Genomic DNA, 23282 nt, shown 5'->3' on the forward strand with positions numbered 1-23282 from the left:
CCTCAGACACATAACACTCACCAACTGTGTGACTTCGGGTTAGTCACTTAATCCCAATTGCCTCACCCAAAACAAAAGAGGGGGAGGGCACAAGTGGGGATGACAAATTTTCCTTCTCCAAGTTCTGGTGATAAAAGCAACCTGAAATGGACCCCTCCCCAGGAAAGGCAGACACTGTAGAAAACCCCCATTTTATTTAAATATTCTAAATGTCACAAAGGAACATACACTGCACTTTGAATGGTAAAAAGATACAAGTTTATAACATCTTATAAAAACTACCATTTAAAATTTCTTGTCCATCTGTTACTCCCTTCCCGCCCCCCCAATAGCAAAATAAGTGTATTAAAAAAAAGGGGGGAGGGGGAGGGTGAAGAGGATGACGAAAATAAAAGCTCCAAGGCCCGTGTAGGATGGTGGGAAGAGGGAGTTGGGAATAGGGGGCCAGGGAGACTACTTCCCCTCTGGCCACCTGGCCAAGGGGCATAATCAGTAGCTAAACAGCCGCTGTGGACTGGTGAAGGGGTCTCTATGACCCTCAGACGTTGGGGTGGACAAAAAAGGAAGGGTAGGGGCTGAAGGAGATATAGGAATTTGGGTAAATGCTACATTGATGTAGCAACTCCCCTTTAAACTGGCTCATCTCCCCTTCCTCCCAGCTGCAGTATCCGCAGCAAGAGGAGGGTGGTGAGGATTCAATCCAGGAGTCCTTGTAGTCGTCTGTGGTTTCTTCCATTAGGTGAGGCTCCTAGGCCTGGGTGGGTAGGTGTGCAGCACCCCTCCTTCTATCCACCCACCCCTTCCTCTAGTCTTAGCACCCATTGCAACAGAATTAGCCACAGGCTTCCCCCTATGCCAGTGATGGCTGTGAGCTGTCCTGGCCTGGTCCCTTATTATACACTCATTAGCTCCCTCCCATTCCTTCAGCTGCTCGGGCAAAAGCTGAAGCAGCAACTTTGAACACATCAGCACACAACCCACTCACATGATTTCCCACTCTTTTCCCCACCCCCATAAAAAACCCCTGATCCCCCAAAAATTAGCCTTGAAAGGCAAGGGGGTAGGGTGGGAAGAAGCCTTCCCAGTTTTTAAGAGCTGTTTGTGGTTCATCTTTCTAAATCCATCCTTGCTTCTCATAAGACTCCTCATTGTTGACATTTAAAGAAATCCTAGAGTCCTGCAAGCCTGGCTCACCTCCCTGACACCCAGGAAGCTGGCTGACATTCAGTAAGACTCCCCCTCCCAGTGATCATTCTCTACATAGGGGAGGGGGAATGCATAGAATTTAGGCCAGGTGAAATGGATGTGAAATTAAAACCGGGAGGACTGAGCAAAGTCTCACATGCTGCCAAGGATCTCTTTCTGACTTCACTGAATACTCCCCCTTCAGACAAGCAGGATTCCTTCCTTCTTTCTCTGGCCCCCACTGCCTGTCTACAGGGAGTGGCCACAAGTTTGCCACCAGACCCCCTGCTCACCAAGTTTAAGGACTAAAGGGAATACCAATTCTTCCAGCCCTGCTCTCATCTAGTCCCACCTCCTACTATCCTACCCTACTCACAAGACACAGGTAACTGACCCAACGTACCCAGACTAAGATGGGAGATAGGGATAGATACTGCCGCACTTCCCAAAGAGATCCCTTACACCTTTTACCTTAAGGGAAGGAGTGATTTCATTTCAAATGGTCATTGTTCAAGAATCCCTAGCTCTCAGCTTAGGCCAGAAACACCAGAACCCTCTGTTAAATAACAAAATCCTCAATATACAAATCCCCTGAAATCACCAAGACGCTACTCAGTTTCCCAAGAACCCTTTGGGTTTGGGAGAGAGGAGGTGCTTGGCTCAATCTGCCATTACTGTATATTCCAAAACATCCACACAGGTGTTGTGCACACACATAAACACTTGTAATCGATCAAACTTTGGGGCATGGAACAAGTGGACATAGGGATTAGAGTACTGATTAAAATAAAAGTCCACATTAGCTCCACTACTCATTAAAGCAGCCCCCCTGCCCCCCCATTCAGGGCTGTGGGGGGCCATTAGGAGGAGACAAGATCCTCTTTTTCTTTCGTTATGAGGAAGCAACCATCTTCATCTCAATACAGTGATAGGACTTGGGTGGGTAGGTACAGGGGAAAGACACTCCCCTCCCCATTTCAGGAATGAGATAAAAGGCAGACTCCAGTTTCATTTACTTCTTCAGCAGGCTGTGACCCAGCTCAAGTCTAATCTTGACCCAGAGCCGCTAGCTGAACTCCTAAGAGGGCACAGTACTGATCCACTTTTTGGCACCCAGAACTTTCAACCCACCCACTTTTATTTGAACTCTGGTGGCAATGGGGGAAGGCAATCAGAAAATCAGGCTATGTGGAAGCCACCCTCAAGATTTAGGATCCCTAAGAAGGGGGGGGGGGTGATCCCCAGGCCTCCTTCCATAGCTTCCTCCAAAAGGCACTTGAGCCAGCCCCATCAAGTATTTGTGTCACCCATACTGCTTTAACACACATCAGCACAACTCTTACTACTCCAGTGGGGAAAAGGAGATACCTGTCCACTCTTGCTTGTGTCCAAGCGCCCCTGCCTCCCAGGGACCTCTTTCAATAGCCCACGGTAAGCTCAGCTGCCGGCCATCTCTGCTCCCCACCTGCCTCAGAGAAGGTGGTGAGGTAGAGGGCATGTAAACGCTGAAGGCAAAATGCAACCAGAATGCCATCTGTGGGGGATGATCGGGACAATCACAGTCCCTGCTTTGCCCTGGGGTCCCATGCCTTCACGTTATCTATGTCCACAGTTCATCTGGTGAAATCACTTTTGGATTAAATACATATGCATATATATGCACACACACATGCATGCATATGCATACACACAAACACACACACATATATGTACATATATACGTATATGTATACATATACATATACATATACACACATTCACACACACCCCTTCCCAGTTTCCACTCCCATGTGGAGTTCATGGCTGTGTGATCCACTGTTCTGTCTTGGTCCTGTATCTTGAGTCCCTTTCCATGGCTTAATCAAGGGTTCAGAGATTGGTCAACCCTCCCAGGAATTGCTGGAAAAACCCCTCCAGCCACCAAAATCTCAGATTATTTACAGGGCTGTGGCTCTGGTGCCCTGTCCCCTGATGTAGGTTAGGTCTCTGACTCTCCTGGTCCCCTCCTCCATGAAGAGAAGAAAGAAGAGGCATGTGGAAGTGTGGGAGGTGGTGGCACCATCAGAACCAGAGGGGGCAGCATCTTCAGCAAGCTCTTCTGATCCTTCCCACCACCCTGGGCCCCATGCCTAGAGGGAAAATTGCCCATCAAGGGTTTTGGAATGACACCCTTGGCACATCCGTTTGTGTCTGAGCAAACGATCTGTCCGGGAAAAGCTCTGAGAAGAGAAAAATGAGAGGGTAAACTCATAAGAAGAAAACTGAAGAACCAGTTAGCTGGACCCAATCTTTTCCAGACCCATCCACTTTCCATTATTCCATCCTGAACTGACCCAAAACCTAGTATCTGTGTTTTGATGATATTGCACTTGTTTATATGTTGTCAAGTTTGGGGTTCTAAATCTCCCATCACACTGGGAAATGCTTGATAGCATGTGCTCCTACTCCCTTTGTATTTTCTTCTAATACCACTTCAAGGCTCTGCACATAGGTACATAGCAGTTAAATTGACTTCTCCCCAGAAACATCTCACATGAGACTAGGAAAAAGGACAATGAGGACCACTACAACAAACACTGTTTCAGTGCTGACATTGGTCAGGACTAGTATGAGTGGATAGCGCTAATGTCCTCTTGCATAAGAAGACTTCTTCTAAAAAGACCTAATTTAGGTCACCCTGTGATGCTAATCCCATTATAGTTGAGGGAAATGTCAGGCTTGGGGAATCTCACTTCTTATAGCAAGCAGGGAACTCTGTTGACCTCAACCTGAGGAAGTGTAGTATATGCCACATGGGGTCACAACCCACAGTTTAAGAAGCACAGAAGGGGTCGTGAGTGGAAAAAGTTTAAGAAGCCCCGGTGTTTACTGATGGTAAAGAGGAGTATATGCTTATGGTGAGCGTGGAAGGACTGGGGTGGTACCTGCTGACATCGTTCACACTGGTAGGGTTTCTCCCCACTGTGCACACGTTTGTGGCGCTCCAGATGGTACTTCTGAATGAACCGCATATCACAAACATCACATTCAAATGGTTTCTCCCCTGGACATGGCAGAGAAAAGAAAAAACAAGGAAAAGTCAGTATGATAGGGACCCTTATCCTAGGTATGTTCCTGAGATCTATATCCCCCTTTAACTTTGCACTGACTGAGAGGGTGTTCTGAGGGTGGTGGAGAGGTGGAAGACACTCCCCCAAAGACCACAGGGCTCAGGTGTGAACTATATCATATCCCCATGTCTTTAGGTATTCTTCCTCCCCTGTTTCCAACCTTTCTTGTACAAAGTAAGGTCCCTAGGGGCTGAGAGGACAGGAGAGATCCCGTGGGCTTGTTTTTACTTAACTATTACATGGGGTCTTTACTTACACACATACAGACACACAGACACAGACACACACACTCCCCCACCTTGTGTGTGTTGGTGATTATTTTCTCTCCTGATATAAGCAGAAGGCTTACCTGTGTGAATGAGGATATGCCTCTTGAGGTGATAACTACTTCTAAAGGCTCCAAAACACTGCTCACAAATAAAGTTTTTTTGGCTCTTCACTTGAAAAGAGCCATTCTGCTCCACAACCACCATCTGGGGGATGACAATCAGGCATGTTACCTTACGGGGAGCCCCTAATGTCTGCCTACTCCTAGAAAACCCTATTCTACTGTAGCATCTCCAGTAGTTGCTTGACTTTAATCTCCTTCTGCTTATACTAAAGAGAGTCTTTTTTCTCCATTACTGGGTTCAGGTCAATCCAAGTTTGGAGACAAGAGTGAAATGTTTATCTTGGCAAATCTGGAACAGGAGCGATGATCTGAGAGGAGTCAAGTCTACACCTTTCCTAAAGAATCCCACATCCTACAACCTCCTCCTCCATGTCTTATTAACCCAGGTCTGAAACCAAATAACAATAGCAGTAACAACAGCAATTCATATAGTTTAAGGAACAATTTGAACAAAGCCTTTTATATTCATTATCTGATTATATTATCTTAACCTTAATAATATTTACATTCTGCTTTAAGGTTCACAAAATACTTATCCTCACAGCAACCTGTGAGGAGGTGGGCAGCACAGGGTTTGGACCTTGGTAAAGGGAACTCTTTGGTTTACAATCACCTTATTCCTACACAGACTGGCAACTCTTCTGTGATTAATAATGCAAACATCACTGCCTCCCCTTTACTGATTAGGAAACAAGCCCAGAGAGCTTACATGACTTTCCCCTTCACTATGCTGAAGGAGTCAGGCCTCTAACTTAGGCTTTCTGACTACAAGTCTAGTGTTCTTTCCACTCCACTACGCTCCCCATACTCAGTTACTCCCATTTTACATAAGAGGAAATTAGGGCTCAGAGGGGTGAAGTAGCTCGGTCCAAGAAGCCCACCAATACAGAGCAGCATGGGCACTTGAAACCAGCTGTCCCAAGTCTCACCTCCCTTGCCTACTGGTTCTGAGGTGATCAAGACTTTAGGGCGATCATCCCAGCAAAGCAGAGGGGTAAAGGGGATCCCTCAACACCAAGTATGCCTGCCCCATTACCTGCCTTTTTAACTTTTTTTGGTGGAGGAGCTTCAGCTGTGGCGTTGTCATCTTTTCTGTTTCTTGACTTTTCTCCATCTTTTCGGTGACCCTTTTAAACACAAGATCCTATTTAAAGCTTTGGTATACTCCACAGAGATGAAAATGGGTAAATAGACAGGATAAGAAAAGAGGTTCTCACTATTTTCAGACACATGGACTCCTCCCTCTTCCCAATCCCAACAATCAGAGAATGGGACCTCAGTGGGAACCTCTGTTCTTATCTTCTCACAGCTCCTCAGGCTGTGGCATCCAAAGGTTAGAGGCAGGGAAAGACCCTCCCTCAGTTGTAAAAAAATGTCCATTTACCCCACCCCAGCAAGATCAATGGGAACTGGTGGCGCCGAGAAAAGGAAGGGACATCTCCCTATCTGGCTGAACAAAAGCCCAGAGTTTTCTACGAAAAACCCAGGTCGCTCAACTCGCAGTGCTGTACCTGGCCTGAGCACCTCAGCACCTCTGGGTTGCCCGTTCGCTCCCCGTTCTCTGCCTGTTTGCTGGCAATCTGGCTCAGCATCATCTTCTTGCTGGCTGCCGTGGGGACCAAACTCACACCTGCAAGGCCCTCACAGGCTAGGAGACTCGCCTAGATTGGGAGAAGAGAGGTCAGATGACTTGACAGGTTCAACTAATCTTGGTGATGTTCCCTCACCCACACAACTGGTCCCCTGCTCTGCACAAGCCAACCTCTATTCCAGAATGGCCTTCCTCTTTCCCAACATCACTAAACACTATCTTTGCTTTCCTTTATGCACAGCTATAAAGTTTTTTTTTTAAACTATCGGGCACATAAGGAGCTCTTATTAAGATGCTTATTGACTGATCCTGACTGATCCTACCAGGAACCAGTCATTCTTTTACTCTGATATACTTGTTTCATGTTGTTCGTTTTGAAAATTGGTCTTTTACTGAAAAGGGACAGCCAGGTGGCAGAGTTGATTAGGCTCTGGACCTGGAATCAGAAAGAGTCCAAATCTGGGCTCAGACACTTACTAGTTGTGTTGACTCTGGGCAAGTCACTTAACCTCTGTTTGCCCCAGTTTGCTCATCTGTAAAATGGGCATGATAAGACTAGGACCCAGCTCCTAGGGTTGTTGTGAGGATCGAGCTATATAAATATTAGCTATTGTTATCATTATCATCATATAAGAAGAAACTAAGGAGAATAATGGAGGTTGGGCATACAGAATCCTGTGCAGTGACTTGTTATTTGCCAATACTCTGTATTCCAGAGGTTGGTTTGGTTTCCATTTAGTCATGGGCTTGCCCTGAACCAGAGTTTAACCCTATTCAGAGTAGTCTTGAGAGATTTGGCTCAGCCCTTGGGTCATCTGCAGTCTCAAAGATGTGGTGAGTAGGGCCAAAGTTCAAATTTTGGCTAAAATGGAAGGGGAAAGGATTATGGGGGAAGAGAAAATAGGGGATGAAAATTCTGCCCCAGGAAAGTCTTCATCACCCTCAGAAGAGACCTCATATCCTAAGAACCTTCAGATCAGCAATAACTTTGGACTGCTTTATTCCAGAATATATTAAGGTTCACAAAGCACTTTCGTCACCATACTGTGAGGTCAACAGTGCAAGTAATGTTTCCTCCATCTGTCAGATGAAGACAGTGAGGCTCTAGGAGGTTAGATCACTTTCCTATGGTCTCCTCACCCCAAGTTCTGTGTTCTTGTTTCTACTTTTTCATTCTAACCCAAGGAAGAGAACAGACCTTGACCAAGTTATTTATATGTATCTAAATCTGTTTGTTCAATGATGGGGTTAGAATAGACAATCTCTAAAGATGTCTTCTAATGATTTGTAATTATTTTCAGTTTGAACCTATCAATAAATATTTATTATCTCCTATGAGATTATTAGGAAGGAAAGCAATAAGCATATCTATGGCACCTTTTTTTGGGGCGGGGTGAGGTAATTAGGGTTAAATGACTTGCTCAGGGTCACACAGCTAATAAGTGTCAAGTGTCTCGAGGTCAAATTTGAACTCAGGTCCTCCTGACTCCAAGGCCAAAGATCTATCCATTGGGACACCTAGCTGCCTCTTATGGCACCTTTTATATGCCACTTGATCCTCACCACAAGCCTGGGAAGTAGGGGCTGTTCATTCCCATTTTGCATTTAAGGAAACTGAGGCAGAGGTAAAGTGACTTTCCCAGAGGTCACACAGCTAGTAAGTGTATGAGTCTAGATTTGAACTCAGGTCTTCCTTACTACAAGACCACTGTTCTATCCACTGTGCCACCTCTGCTGATAGGTTTGTTCTATCTCTAATACTGAACTATTCAGAGGGAATCATCATCTTTTGCTATTTTGATATCATCTCATGATTCCAAGGCACTTCCCTGCTCTGTCCAGTCTATATTACTAATTTCTTCACTAGAAGAAACTTCTTTCTGCTAAGCAGTAATTGACTGCAACTTATCTTTCTCCCATTTTTTTCAGGTTCTGAGTAATCTCAGTGGGATAAGTACTCTCTCTACTGATGCATCTCAACCTAAGATGATTTTTCAGAGTTGCTACGGCCAAAAAGATTCATTACCTTGCCACCTGATGATGAGCTCCTCTGAACTGAGATAACAGATGTATCATCTATAATTCATCACCAGCCCTAAACTTGGAGGCTTTTCTGTTTAGTAAAACCCAGTAAAGTTTGTACCGAGCTCAGCCTTCAAGAATGAAGGGTGACATCACATCCAAACCAAAATGAGATTCTGGAGGAGACCTCACTGGAGCTACAGAGTATGGATGTATCTATATCTCTATGTGTGTGCATGCACAAGTGCTTTTTCTGGACAACCGTCTCATTTTTCCCTTTCAACTGAGAGCTACTCAAGGCTAGGATAACTACAAAGTGGGGATTTGAAGGTTGGCTTTTTGATAATTGTACTTGACTGAATATCATTCATAAAGGTAGATATCCAAATATAATTTTTCACAACCTATTACCTTTATCACTCTCCAAATTAGGGGACTAAAAGTCATATGGTTTCTCAGCTATAATGTGGTGCTGAAGCAAGTTCCAACCTCTTGTCTTCCATTCCAATCTCCAAAATGGATTGGTTAAGTCCACCTAGCCAATAATAATTGTTAGTATTTACACAGTATGTTAAGGTTTGCAAAGTGCTTTACAAATATTACCTCATTTTATCCTCACAACCACCCTGAAAGGTAGATGCTATTATCATCATCTCCATTTTATAGAAAAAAAAAAATCAAGGCAGGTAGAGGTCAAGTGATTTGCTCAGGATCACAGCTAGTTTCTGTGACTGGATATGAACTCAGGAATTCTTGACTCTATGTAAGGTCAGTGCTCTATCCACTGTGCCACCTAGCTAAAATAAATGGCTTATTGGGACACTGTAAGTATCTCTTTTTTGAGGACTGAAAGCTGTTGTGAACCCTCAGTCATTCTGGGAGGGGAAACTTAATAAACGGGATATGCAGTGTAAGAAAGAGAAGTGGAACTAAGCGTGTTCTAAGGCAGCATGGAAAGAGAAAGGCATCTGGGTGGAGGCAGTTAAGGGAAAAACTCAGACATGTTGCAGTAATACTTGCTAAGCCTGGGGCAAGTTTTCCCCAAAAAGAGGGAAGAAAAGGGCCTTCCTACTTCTGGGTATATACATACATACCATTTTCCTCTTGTAAAAAGATCAAAGGCATAATAGAAAGGTAGCAACAAGAACTAACTCAGGACCAACAATACCATAGAGAAATTACAAGCTCCCTTTAACTCCAAAGCTTTTAAAGTTCCATCAGAGGGTTAGCTCGAGAGCCTCCACCTAAATACAATGACAAATTGGTTCTTCTGCCACTTTCCACCAATAAATTACCAAACATTTATCAGGTGCCTACTCTGTGGGCACAGCGTATAAAAGGAATAAAACAGCTCTAAGGAGTTTGTATTCTACTGGAGCAACACATCATGTGTGGGTGTGTGGGTGAAGTACACACACTCAGTATATATGTAGGTGACACACAGACTGTACGTGTATATTACATGTAGTATATATGAGTACACTACATACTGTGCATTGACAATGAATACAAGATAGTTTAAGGTGAGGAATGAGCAGCTGGGGAACCAAGAGAATCTCCATGCAGAACGGGTGTAAGCAGGTAAGTAGGGCTTCAAAGAGATGAGGAAGCCCGTTCCAGATATGGGAGGATGGTCATTCTGAAGGGACAGAGATGAGAGATGGTGTACAATGGGTGAGGGACAGTAAGGTCAGTTTGGCTAGAATACTGAATGCATGAAGAGGGTGACGTATAATGATGTTGCAAAGGTTGGCTAGGATCAAGTGGTGAAGGGTTTCAAAAGGCCAACAGAGGAGCAAACATTTTATCCTAGAGGTAACAGAGAGGCCCTGGGGTTTACTGATCAAGGGAGTGACACAGTCAGACCTCTACTGAAGGGAAACAATTTGGCAACTGTGGAGAGACTCTTTGGGCAGCAAGATCAACCAGGCCACTGCTGCAATCCAGGCGACAGGGACCGAGGACCTGAGCTAAGTTACAGGCTGTGTGAGGAGCAAGACGGCGATAGACGAGGCAAAGGTGGTGGAGTTAGAAGAGGTCCAGAAATGCTTCCTACAGGTGAGCAGCGAGCAGTCTTGAAGGAAAGCAGGAGGCTCAGTTAAGGAGGAGAGCCAGTGACAAGGCACGAATTTAGAACCTGGAGTGTTGTGTTCAAAAAGCATCAAGCTGGCCAGTGTAACTAGACTGAAGAGTACAAGGAAAGCAAAGTCATTCAACAGCCAGTCAACAAACATTCAATAAGCACACAGTATGTACAAACACAGCATTGTGCTGAGTGCTGGGAATCCAAAAACAACCCCTCCCTTAAAGGCAGGAAAGGTAGAAGGGGCCACATGGTTAAGGCAGAGGGAGCCATGGGAGTTGATGAGGCCAGACCTGCCCTCTGGGAAGATGGACTGGAGTGAGACAGCACTCTGAGGCAGCCAGCCTCATCAGAGGGCTGCTACAGCAGTCACTCGGTGTTCGAGGGACGGTGAGGGTGGGAGGGGGATGAGTACAAGTCAGGTGAGGATGCTGACACCAAGGCTGGGTGACTGACAGGATGGTGGTGCACTCAACAGCAATCAATGAAATTTATTATTGTAATAGAGAAGTAATAGTAATAAGGAGGATGAGAAGGCGGCTTGGGAGGAAAGGATAACAAGTTCTGTTCCAGATGTGTTCGTTTGAGATGTCTATGGGACATCCGATTCAAGATACACCACAGGCAGTTGTGGTTGATGTGAGATTGGAGGTGAGGGCTGGATAAATAGATTCAGAATCACCAATATGTTTCTCCAACTGTGCAGCAAAGAACCCTGAAATACACCAAATTTTAAAAAATGAAACTTACATGGTTTGTTAATAGGTATGAAAATGATAATTTTAGAGGATTTTACTACAGGAGTTCTGCCAAAGTTGTTTTTACCACTGTGAAAAAGTTTGAGAATCACATATAGAAGAAAAAGAGAAAAGGGCTCAGGAAAGAACCTTGGAAGACATCCATTGTTAGTGGGTGTGAAATGGCTGGAAGAAGATCCAGTACAAGAAATTAAGAAGTAGATATCAGATAGGCAGGAGGAGAATCAACAAGGAAAGAATCAACACGAGGGACTGACAGTGTCAAAAGTTTCAGAGGTCAATAAGAACGAGGATCTAGAAGAAGTCATTAGATTTGGCAATTAAGAGATCACTGGTGACTTTGGAGAGAGCAGTTTCAGTTGAATGATGAGGTCAAAAGTCAGACTGTAGAGGGGTTAGAGGTTTACAAGAAAGTGAGAAGAGAGGAAGTAAAGGCACTGATTGTAGACAGTTTTTTTGAGGTGTTTAGCCAAGAAAGGGAGGAGAGATATAGGATGATAGTAGCTAGCTGGGATAGAGTCAAGTGAAGGTTTTTTGTTTTTTTAAAGAATGGGGAAGTCAAGAGAATATTTGTAGACTACAGTTGCAGTTAGCAGATAGTGAAAGATTGAAGAATAGTGAAAGAGTGGGGATAATAGAGGGGTCAATCTGCTGGAGAGGATGGGACAGAATGGGATCCCTCTTGCACATAGAGGTATTTGTCCTGGCAAGGAGAAGGGCCGTTTCTTCATGTGAGATAGGGTAAAGAAGTGGGGGGATACATCTGAGTGATGTGAAATGAGAAGGGGAGAAGAAGCTCTTCTGAATGGCCTCAATTTTTCCTGAGAAGAATAAGGCAGGGTCCTCAGTTGAGCAGGTGATGAAAGAGGGTGCCATGAGAGGTTTGAAGAGAGAGGAAAGGATTTTAAACCACCACAAGGAAAATTATTAGTGACATAGGGCACCTCAGAAGATATGTTGTCAATTTAATCACATACTCTTGTCCCTAAGAGACTGAAAAATGACTCTTTGTAGCTGTACAGAAGTCCCACCTTAGGGCTGATCTGTGTAAAGTTGCAGTAGTCAACATGTCTTGTCAGCAAAGTGCCCACTTTGTGGGTTCAGAGGCTAGAGTGAGCTAGCTAGGTACAAGGTGGTCAAGAGGGAAGAGGGCAATAGCACTTGTTATCTTTTTTTTTTTTAGGCAACTGGAGTTAAGTGACTTGCCCAGGGTCACACAGCTAGTAAGTGCCAAGTGTTTGGTCTGAGGCCAGATTTGAACTCAGGTCCTCCTGACTTCAGGGCCAGTGCTCCATCCACTGCGCCACCTAGCTGCCCCTTGTTATCTTCATAGTATACAATATATGCCTGTACAATCCTTTAGGGGAGAGACTGTTTTAACCTTTGTGTTTTCCCAATGCTTAACAAAGGATCTGAACAAAAAGTTTGTGGCTTGACTAGAAGGGACACATAACTGGAATAATGATTAGCTGGGGGGGGGGCCATGAAAACTGTGATTCCCCTGTAAACCATCTGGAAGTTAAAATGGAAACTGGAACCTTATATCTGAGTCCCTTAAAAGGGCTTTCCTAATGATATGACTTCTATTTCGCATGTACTGGGAAAAATAAGAGAATTTGGAAAAGTTGGCTAAATTCATCATGTTGGAGCATCAATCTGCTTGTATTTTTCTAATGGACTCAGTACCCACCTCAGGCAAAATTCTGGACCCCCCATTCCCCTTTTTACTCATTCACTCCCCCACCATTAAAAAAAAAAAAAGATTTCTTTTTGGTATTCTAATCATAAGAGGCAGCATGATACAATGGAGAGTTGGATCTGAAACCAGGACAAGCAGGGTTCAAGCCCTGCCTCTGACACATACACATGACCCTGGCCAAGTGTATTAACCTCTCTCAGTGCTCTAGGTAACACTCTAAGATGGCAAGTTGCAGGGAAGGTGCTGGTCTGTATTGGTAGATGGAGTTTCCTCATTGGGGAGCTCCTTATACCAATGAAATCACAGGTTCTCTAATCCTATCCTATTTTAATCATGTAATTTAAAAATTATTGCTATCTTTTGTTTTTGTATTGTCTTTATTACCAAAAACACTGCCCCCCCCCCCATAGCCACAGTGCTATCCCTTGTTAAAAAAAAAGAGGGGCGGGTTTGGGAGAAGAAAATGTAATTCATCAAAACTAACTGATGCAGATTTAATCTGACAGAATAGTGTTGCCCAACCCTGCAGTTCCCTATATCTGCAAAGACAGGAAGGAGGTGCACTGACTCATGTACTTTGAAAGCTTTTATTGCTCAATGTTAAATCTACATGTATATCTGTGTGTACAAGTATATGTGTGTATGAGTCCACCGTTTAAACTTGTGTATGCTGGTATATCAGGTATGTATTTGTTTTGGCAGAGTATTATCCTTAAAAAAAACAAAACAAACAAAACAAAACAGGGGAGGGAATGAATTTAAGGAGTTAGAAATTGTTTCAAACTCTTCTAACTCTCTACAGGAGGAAAAAAATGGGGGGGAGGAAGGAGGCCTTCAAGAAATTCTAGCAGTCTAGACTTGGAATGAAAAAAGAACACTGATTATATCTTGGAATTAGGAATGGCTTCTCTGGCTTTAGCTAGTAGTGAATTGATTTTTGGATTATAAAATTTGAACTAATAATTTCTCCACAGAGAGAAACAATGTTTCACTTTCCAAAGTCTACTGAGGTGAAAGCTACATGAACATGACCTGTTTTTGCAATGATGACAAGGGTTTGTCTCTATGAAAGGTTTCTCTTTATGGGAGATCCTGAGACATCTGAACTACTTGAATATGGTTTGGTAAATGCCATTGTGTGTACCATCTTTAACTATATTTTACATTTTAGTTTGATTAACTGAAATTCCATACAGATTCAATTCTGTGATGTATGAACTTGGACAACTTTAAAGCATAATTAGATATAAAGTTGGGTACTTATAAGATTTTAATTCAACTATTTCATTATTTAGGACAATATTTGGTTTTCCTGTTTTAGAATGAAAATATCTAGACTGAAGCAGAGTGCTGGAGAGTCAGGTGAGACCTGAACCTAAGTCCTCCTGACATGGATTAACTGTAACATCGGTGAATCAGTGAGCCTCAGTTTTCTCATTTATAAAAGAAGGTTAGGATTTCTTATAATACCTAGCTGACCAAGTATTATTAGGAAGTGCTTCATAAATCCTAATGTGCCATGTAAATGTGAGTTATTATTCCCATCACTGGCATATAAGATTGTTGTTACCATGGAAGGTGTTTGGTGGGAAATGGGACCCAATCCAAGCAGGTGCTGAAAAAAGAATTTAAGGCTATGCTCACTGGTAGATTTCAGGAAGCCACAGTGTGGCTCTAGTATGAGAATAGGTGTGCTGTATTTCATCTGTGTGAATAATGTAGACACACACAGAATGCAATTATGTTTATGGACAACCAATTGATCAACAAGTATTTATTAAACACCTACTGTAGCTTTAATTATATCATTAGAGCTGAAAATTATCGGCTGTGGCTACAATGGATGGGCATGAAGGCTGACAGTACTTAGAGTACCTACGATAGGTTTATCTATTTAATTTTTTTGGTTAGAGGCATGAACCCCTCTGGTAGTCTGGTGAAATCTATAGACCCCTCCTTCTCAGGAATACATAAAACAGATAGGATTACAAAGAAAACAATGATATCAAAATACAGTTATGAAAATTAAAAAAACAAAAAACCAAAAACCACACACACATACTGGAGTTCTCAGATCCCAAGTTGAGAACCCCTGATCTGGAGAATTATCAATAGGTAGAGATGCAGGACTCATTATGATGAACACACAGACTCCTGAACAACAGTAAGGAAGTATTTGTTACCATTCTGTTATCTTTTTCATTTCCCATCTTATGCTGCTTGGTCATGATTTTGATTTCTGTACTTAGTGTATGTGACTGTCGAAACTATTCATGCGAAATGTCCAGCTTGATGTGAGTTTTTGTTTGCCACAGTACCTAAATAGGAGGTGTTTGATAGGTAACATACACGAAAGGCAGAAGTGGGTGAACTAAGAAAATGAACTGTAACATCTCCATTTCTGCCTACATGTTACCCTGTCCTGATTATTACTGTTTAATTTTTATGCAATTTTTGACATTGTTATGGTTATTACGATGAAATTATTGAAGTATACTGCTAACATGTGACTAAAATTCTCTTGGTCCATTGTTTTTCATTTGTTAATGATAAAAATAGACTTTTTCAGATAGCACTTTAGAGTTGAGCACAGATCCTCACAATAACCCTAGGTGGCATCATTACCACTTTTTATGGCTGAGCACAGTAAGGTTTAGAAAGGGGTCATGACTCACATGTGGCCATCCTGTCTGTGTCAGAGGTGTTTTGAACCTAGGCCCTGTTGACTCCAGCTTCAGCCCAAGATCAAGCCAGCTCTGATCAAAGTTTGTAAAGGGAAACCTATCATCCAAGAATGGCTTCACTCAAAGTGGACACAAACATGAACACAAATCTTCACAGAGAACACACTGACTTTTAGGGGACAGAGAAGCCATAAAAGGATAATTATATACTGGGCTATTGCTTGGATTTAGCAATTGGTTTAGGTTATTATTGTTGTTCAGTCATTTCAGTTATGTCCAACTTGGCCAAGATGCTCCATGACCCCCCTGGATTTGGTTTTGTGGTTTTTTGTTTTGTTTTTTTTTTTTTTTTGCAATTGAGGTTAAGTGACTTGCCCAGGGTCACACAGCTAGTGAGTGTCAAGTGTTTGGTCTGAGGCCAGATTTGAACTCAGGTCCTCCTGACTTCAGGGCCACTATCTATCCACTATCTGGGGTTTTCTTGGCAAAGATACTGGAGCGGTTTGCCATTTCCTTCTCCAGCTCAATTTACAGATGAGGAAACTGAGGCAAACAGGGTTAAGTCATTGCCCAGGGTTATATAGCTAGTGTCTGAGGCTGGATTTGAACTCATGAAAATGAATCTTTCTGTTTCCAAACTCAGTGCTCTATCCACTGCACCAGCTAGCTGACCAAATGAATTTAGGAGCAAGGGATAATTAGAAGAGAGGTCACTGGAAGCAAAGACAAGACTGCTTTGAGACTTGCCTCTAATAACCAGCAATGGTCACAATGAAGTTTGGAGCAGGGAGATTAAGAGAGTGGCCTTGTGGGGCAGCTAGGTGTTGAAGTAGACAGAGTACCAGTCCTGGAATCAAGAGTACTTGAGCTCAAATCCAGCCTCAGACACTTACCAGCTGTGTGACCCCGGGCAAGCCATTTAACCCTGATTCTCCACCCCCCCCCAAAAAACAAAAAAACAAAAAAACAAAAAAGAGAGAGTGGCCTTGAAAACACCAAGTCAGGTCTAGTTCAAGAAGGAAAGGAAGCATTAAATTCAACTGTGGCTTCCACATGCCAGTGGTCATATTAAGGACCCAAGTCCAAGGTAGAGGACTGAGGCTAGCTGAGAATTAAGCTGCTGTTTTCCTAAAAACTACAAAAGCAATAATAGTAGTGAAGGAAATACTAGAAAGATTCGGCACTATAAACAATTTTCTTCTCCCTGAATGTGCACTTTTAGCAACTTCATCAGAATATCATGATGTCCCATAGATCATATGCCCTTCAGGACAAACTGTGGCTGCAAGGATTTGAACACCTAAGAGAGATTTAGAGATAGAAGAGAACCTGGTGGTGAGTGGCCAAATGACTAATTAGAAAGTCTCCCAGGCTAGCAGGGGTACTTATTAGTGACTAAGTAAGGTACGTAATTGGTAAAGGCCTAAGAAAGAAGGCACACAAGAAACTATAGCTGTCTGGACAATCTTAAGGATTCTTCTGCTCCATCAAAGGGGATGAGCTAAAGAGATACTAAAATTGCCACTGTTCTTCCTGTAGTAAATGAAAATCCATATTACTTGAAAGTAAAGACAATTTTTACCTCGTATGGGCAGGGACAAGTGGCTTAAGTAGGATGCCCTTTGAAGGCTGAAATACACACCTTCTGGTACCCCCTGCATACAGTCTGGCCAGTACAACAGGTTGTATGGAAAAGTCAGAGTTAGTTGAGAGTGTATCCTTTCCCAAGGTCTCCTTCACCTCCAAAATCCTATTTAAAACTACTCTCCCTTCCTGGAAGTATTCCCTTATTAATGTTATTAGACTGTTACCAACAATGATAGTTGAAAATTACATAAGCCTTTTACATGTTCATCTCACTTTATCTTCACAACAATCCCATGAGACAGATACTACAGGTATTAGTTACGGTTATTCCCATTTTACAGATGAAGAAACTGAGGCTTAAAGAGCTTACCAAAGGACACATGGTGAGTTAGTATCTGAGGAAATGCTCTTACATCCAACTCTGGTGTTTTTTCCACTCACCCATCATAATTCCCTGATCAGGATTTTACTCTCCTTAGCAAGTGAGTACTCAATTTACACCTTATTTGCACTTTCTAAGCATTACATCTGCACCTGGGGCATATGCCTTATTTGCTTTGTTTGACTGGGAGCTCAGTGAAGGTAAAGACTATAGATTGCCTCTCTTCCTTTCTCTAGGCCAGCATTTCCCAACTTCTAGCCACAAGTCCATGGCAAATTTTTGCTTGTATGGCAGAAAAAGCTTTGCAAAGTCCTTTGTTTAAAAAAATTTTTAACTTTAAAAATGGACCCCTTCTCCTCCTCACCTTTCCCATCCCCATCCTCTAAGGAACCTACAGCCTCGTTGTCGAGCCTGCAGAAAGCTGGACAGTCTTCAGGAGAAAATTTAGATATTTTACCGGTCCAAAGCATAGTTCTGGTAGGGCAGTATTTCTCTAGCTCTCCCCTTGTGCCCAGCACAGCACTTGGCTTATCCACATAGGATGACTGTGACCACAGCACAGAGCCTACAGTCTGATGTGGCATAGATTTAACTGCGCTCTAGACTGCCTTACCTGAGCCATGTCGCCCACTTGACTTAACACGATCCAACAGTTCAAGAGTTTCTTACTCCTTTGGTTAGTGTGTATTCAGAGAGAACTATCAACATTTCACTGTGGCCTCCTCATTCCATGTCCTCTGTATGCCCTTGCTGCCATACTGAGAGGCCCTGGGCTGCCGCTGGAACTCAGCGCCCTCCAAAAGGAAGATGATGTCCCAACAACTGGGCTCTTTAACCTCAGTCGCAGTTTCCTGATGGGCTCCTGCCCGTTCTCAGTATAAAATGAAAACCTGCCCGTCTTCTGTGTCCAACTCAAGTCTCTGGAGGTAGCTTTGAATCTGTCTCAGAAACCTGAAACTAGAAAGTGAGAAGGGGGTTACTGAGATCCAGCTGCTAAGAAACAGACAATGGTATTACAGAGTAGAATTATTTTATGAGTTGTTCTACGAAGCTCACACAGACAAGTCCTGTTAAGTCGGATATATATAGACCATTAGAGTTCAAAGGGATGTTAGAAATCATCTAATCCAAATTCTTCCACTTTATAGATCAGGAAACTGAGGCCCAGAGAGGTTACCTGTCCAAGAAACAATTAAATGTTATAACTAGGAATCAAAATTTAACTCCCAGCAAATCAGTTAACAAACATTTACTAAAGCCCCTAACATGTGTCAGGCATTGTCCTGGGTGCTAGGAATATAAAAATAAAAAAAGATTCTCTCCTCAAGGAGCAGTGACAATCATGGGAAATAACATATAAGTAGATAGAAAGTAAATAGAAAGTAATTTTTTAGGGGGAGGGAGTCAGGCACAGCTGACTGAGTATTTATGAAAGGCTTCCTGTATGAGGCATTGAGTGAACCGAGTTATCACAGGATGCTAGGAAGTTTTACAAAGAAGTGGAAATGAAGAGGGAGAGAATTCCAGGCCTGAAAGACAGTCCATTCAAAGGCAAAGACAGGAGACTGATGTTTTGTGTGAGAAACAGCAAATAAGCCAGCCTGGCCTGTCTGGAGAGTGCAGAGAAAGGAGTAAGGTATAGACAGGTCTGGAGAGGTAGTCTGGAGCCAAACTGGGAAGGGCTTTAATTGCCAGACAGAGAAGTCTATATTTTATCCTAGAAGCAAAAGGGAGCCCAGTGGAGTTGTATTTCTTGACCCGGGATCCATGGTAAGGGGTCACAGGGTCTGTGAACTTAGATGGAAAAAAATTACACCTTTATTTCAATATAGTTGGTTTCCTTTGTAATACTCTATTTTATGCATTCAACATTATTCCAAGGAGTCAGTGAACTTCATCAAAGGGTTCTATAACACAAAAAAGATCATGAACTCCCATACTGGAGCTTTTGAGCAAGGATGTGTTAGGGTCAGACCTGTGCTAAGGACCTCACTTTGACAGCAATCTGAAGGATGGTTTGGAGATGGGAGGGACCAGAGTGCAAAGCAGGAGGAGGCTACTGCAGTAGTTCAAGGCGATATGGGTCTGAGCTATGGTGGAGAGGCAGGGTCAGACTTGAGAAATGCAGTGGAGGTAGAATTCATAAGACTTGGCAACTGCTCGGACATGACTCTTAAGTAATTTAACCTGGGTGATGGAAATGGGGCAGTTAAGAAAAGGGTCTGATTGTCAGGGAGAGAGGACAATCAATGAGATCTATTTTGGACATGGATCACAGATTTAGAGATGAAAAGGACCTCAAAGGCCATCTTGCCTAGCTCTTCACTTTGCAGATGAAGAAACAAACAGGTAGGGGGCAGCTAGGTAGCGCAGTGAATAGAGCTCTGGCCTTGGAGTCAGAAGGACCTGAGTTCAAATCCAGCCTCAGACACTTAACACTTACTAGCTGTGTGACCTTGGGCAAGGCACTTAACCCCCATCACCTCACCCCCCCCCAAAAAAAGAAAAGAAACAGGTCTAGGAAGATTAAGTGATTTTCCCAATTTCATATGAGTTTGAGAAATCTAGGCTATACTATTAGAAATGTGCAAAACGCAAATTGTACTCAAGATGAGAGTAGGAATGTAAGGATATGTAAATTTGGGAGTCATCATCATAGAGATAAATGAACTCAGGTGAGTCAGTTAAGACTATAGAGAAAAGCACAAATAGATAGTCAAACAGGCAGAAACTATCCCCAAAACCTAGTATGTCTAGGAAGAAAGCAGTAAACGCCACAGACAGTGTGAGAAGAGGACTGAAAAAGGTCAAAGGATTTGGCAATTTGGTAGTCACAGGTGCCTTTGGAGGGAAGAACTTTAGTTGAGGGATGAGGCCAAGAAGCCATGCTGAAACGGGTTGAGACAGGGAAAGAAGTAGTGATTTAAGTATAATTCTTGTTTTTCCCTCTAAGTTTGGTGAAAAGAAAGAAACAGGTCATAGCTGTAGGGGATTGTAGGGTCTACAATTTTTTAAAGGGGGGTCACTCGTGCTCCTTCCTCTACTCCACGCTGTATCTGTCACCCCACACTTTAGCTTGAAAATTACTTGTCGGAGGCCCAGGAAACACTTCTATCCCTTCCGTCTGATAGATGCCGAGGGCAAAGAACTTGACAGAGGTCCCCCAGCTAGTTAAGGACATGCAAGGTTCCAGGGGCTCATTCCCCTAACCTCGTCCCCGGGTCAGGAGGGAGACTGGGCAGCACTAATGAAGTTAACCCTTTCCTCCAGGCGACGAACAATGCCCCCGAGGCTGGGGAGGCCGGTCCCCGGGGAGGAGGTGCACCGGTCCGGCGTCTCGCACACAAAGCAGCGGGGGCAGTAGAGGAGGGGAGCGAACAGACCCGGGGAGCTTTGGAAGGACCCCCGGCAGCGGCTGCTGCGCCCGAAAAAAGTTTCTGGGAAGCGCCGGCAGGCAGGCAGCCAAGCAGGCAGGCAAGCAATCGGGCGGAAATGGGACGCGGCCCGCGGGCTGGGCCCCACGTGGGTGCAGGCTCCGGGCCGGGCCGGGCCGCTGGGGGTGCCCGGACGCAGCGGGCAGCCCGACCTCCCCGGGGCAGGAGGGCGGCGCGCTGAGGACGGGCGCGGGGCCGCGAGAGCGCCGAGCGCCGAAGAAGGAGAGCGACCGAGCTGCGTGCTCGCGCCCGACGCTCCCACCGCCCCCTCGGCCCTGTGACGAGGCCGAGCGCGCGCGCGTTCGAGCGGGATTGGCCGGGCCCGGGCGTAGGGTGTCGGGAGGGGGTGGGGAGAGAGGAGCGCGCGCGCGCTACCGTCCACCGCCGCTCCTCCCGCTGCTCCTCCTCCTCCTCCTCCTCCTCCTCCCCCGCCTGCTCCGCACGCGCCCGCGCTTCTCCCCCGCGGCCTGTGAAGGGGCCTGAGGCGCAGTCGTCTGCCTGAGCCGCGGTTTGCTCCCCGGGACGGGCTCTTACCTGCCGGGCGCAGCCTCCAGCAGTGTTCCCGTACGGGAGAACCCCTCCCCCAGTGCTCACTCTCCGGTGCCAGCCCCACCGTTGCCGTTGCCCCCGCAGGGACCGAGGCAAGTTTACAAACACCAGCCCGGGGCCCGTTTCCCCGGAAGCACTTTCCCCCTCCCCCTCGTCCTCTCCGCCGAGCGGCGGCATCCACTTCCGGGCCCAGCCGACTCGGGTAGGAGAGAGAAAGCGGGAGGGAAAGAAAGCTGTAGGGCCAGAGGTGCAGCCGGGGAGGCGGGACCAATGGAGTCGGGGCGGGAGCGCACATGCGCAAAGGAAGAGGGTGCCTATTCCGGCAGCCATCTTGGTAGAGGGCATCTGAGTGGGTCACGTGGACAGCAGAGGGGGCGGGGCCAGGGGAATTGGCTATCAAAGTGGGTAGCCGAGAGGGGCTTTAAAGGTTGTTGGGAAGCAGTTCTAGAATCTGCCTGTCGTTCTCTTTGCTTCCAAGATGCTATTTAGCTGGTTCTTCCTGATAACCCCCCCCCTCCCAGAATCCTTCATTGTTCAATAGGATAGTTAGCATTTAGCATTTAAACATAGGAGAGAAAACTAAATAGTTGCCCATTCTTCCTCTTCCCCCACTGTCCCCCAAATCTCAAAGTTGAGGCTGGATGACTACTTGTCAGAAATGTTGTCAGCAAGGTGGTGCAGTGGACAGAGCTCCGGCCTTAGAGTCAGGAGGACTTGAGTTCAAATGTGGCCTCAGACACTTAACACTTAGTAGCAGTGTGACCTTGGGCAAGTCACTTAACCCTGATTGCCTCACGAAAAAGCAAAAAAAAAAAAATGTATGTAAAGAGAGTTTCTCATCATACCGTGATTACACTGGATATCCTGCAATGTGCCTTTCTCTCCTAAGATCCTGGGACCAGTTCTTATTTTCCCAATCAAGAACTAGGGTTGCTTAACCTGGGGTTTGTAAACTTGTTTTATTAGTATTTTGATAACTGTTTCCATATAATTGTTTTCCTTTGTAATATTTTATTTTGTGACTTTGAAAACATTTTTTTGGAGACGGGGTTGGTAGGATTCTCCACCAGACTGCCAAAGGGGCAGGAGTATTTCTTCCTTCAGTTATTACACATTACTCCTTTCACATGTTGCACTCTATTTTCCCACCAGGTTAGCCTCTCCTCCTGGACTGCTCTCCCTCCTCTTAGAACTTCTGGTTTCCTTCAAGTTTTAGCTCAACCATTGTCTTCTGCATGAATTTTCTTTAGTCATCTTTCCCCACTCTCCCCCACCTCCAAGCTGATAGTGCTTTTCTCTCTTTTTTCTTCAAGTCTGCCAGAAACAATTTTATTGAATTTAACAGTGTATAGAGTGCTTGTCCTAGAGCCAAGAAGATTCACCTTTGTGAGTTCAAATCTGGCCTCAGACAACTAGTAGCTGTTTGATCCTGGGGAAGTCAGTTAACCCTGTTTGCCTCACTTTCCTCATCTGTAAAAAACGAGCTAGAGAAGGAAATGGCAAACCACTCCAGTATCTTTGCCAAGAAAACGTCAAATGGGGTCCTGAAGGGTTGCATCATTTCTTACAGCACAATAGTATTCCATTACATTCATATACCACAACTTGTTCAGCCATTCCCCAATTGATGGATATCCCCTCAATTTCCAATTCTTTGCCACCACAAAAAGAGCTGCTATAAATATTGAAGCCTTTCTAGCTTGGAAAGAAAGATCTCCAGAAATGGCAGTCTTTCATGTCCTAGGATATAACTCTCCGCCCTAAGATAATTTGACATAATATTTATAGGCATCTAGAAAAAAGGAAG

The 23282-nt window shown here is 44.4% G+C and overlaps 2 protein-coding genes across 3 annotated transcripts in view; one reads left to right on the top strand and one right to left on the bottom strand.

The window, feature by feature from the left end:
- Window positions 1-175: 175 nt before the first annotated feature.
- Window positions 176-21550, bottom strand: ZNF740 (zinc finger protein 740). 2 transcript variants are annotated; one of them, XM_027858395.1, is made up of 8 exons: window positions 21461-21550; window positions 18106-18449; window positions 8711-8834; window positions 6198-6347; window positions 5727-5813; window positions 4645-4768; window positions 4110-4228; window positions 176-3404 (listed from the first exon to the last, which is right to left on the bottom strand). In XM_027858395.1, exons 3-8 carry the CDS (start codon window positions 8744-8746, stop codon window positions 3315-3317), a joined length of 606 nt encoding a protein of 201 aa, XP_027714196.1. In that variant the 5' UTR covers window positions 8747-8834; window positions 18106-18449; window positions 21461-21550; the 3' UTR covers window positions 176-3314. The 2 variants fall into 2 exon arrangements, with proteins under 2 accessions (XP_027714196.1, XP_027714197.1); XM_027858396.1 differs by lacking the exon at window positions 8711-8834.
- CSAD (cysteine sulfinic acid decarboxylase) overlaps window positions 21479-23282 on the top strand; it is a 41221-nt gene continuing 39417 nt past the window's right edge. The window contains exon 1 of the mRNA XM_027858391.1: window positions 21479-21567. The gene's annotated coding sequence lies outside the window, so the exon portion shown is untranslated. The remainder of the gene's footprint in view (window positions 21568-23282) is intronic.

Source organism: Vombatus ursinus, unplaced genomic scaffold (assembly GCF_900497805.2).
Source record: "Vombatus ursinus unplaced genomic scaffold, bare-nosed wombat genome assembly UNPS02012958.1, whole genome shotgun sequence".
Taxonomy (NCBI): Eukaryota; Metazoa; Chordata; class Mammalia; order Diprotodontia; family Vombatidae; genus Vombatus; species Vombatus ursinus.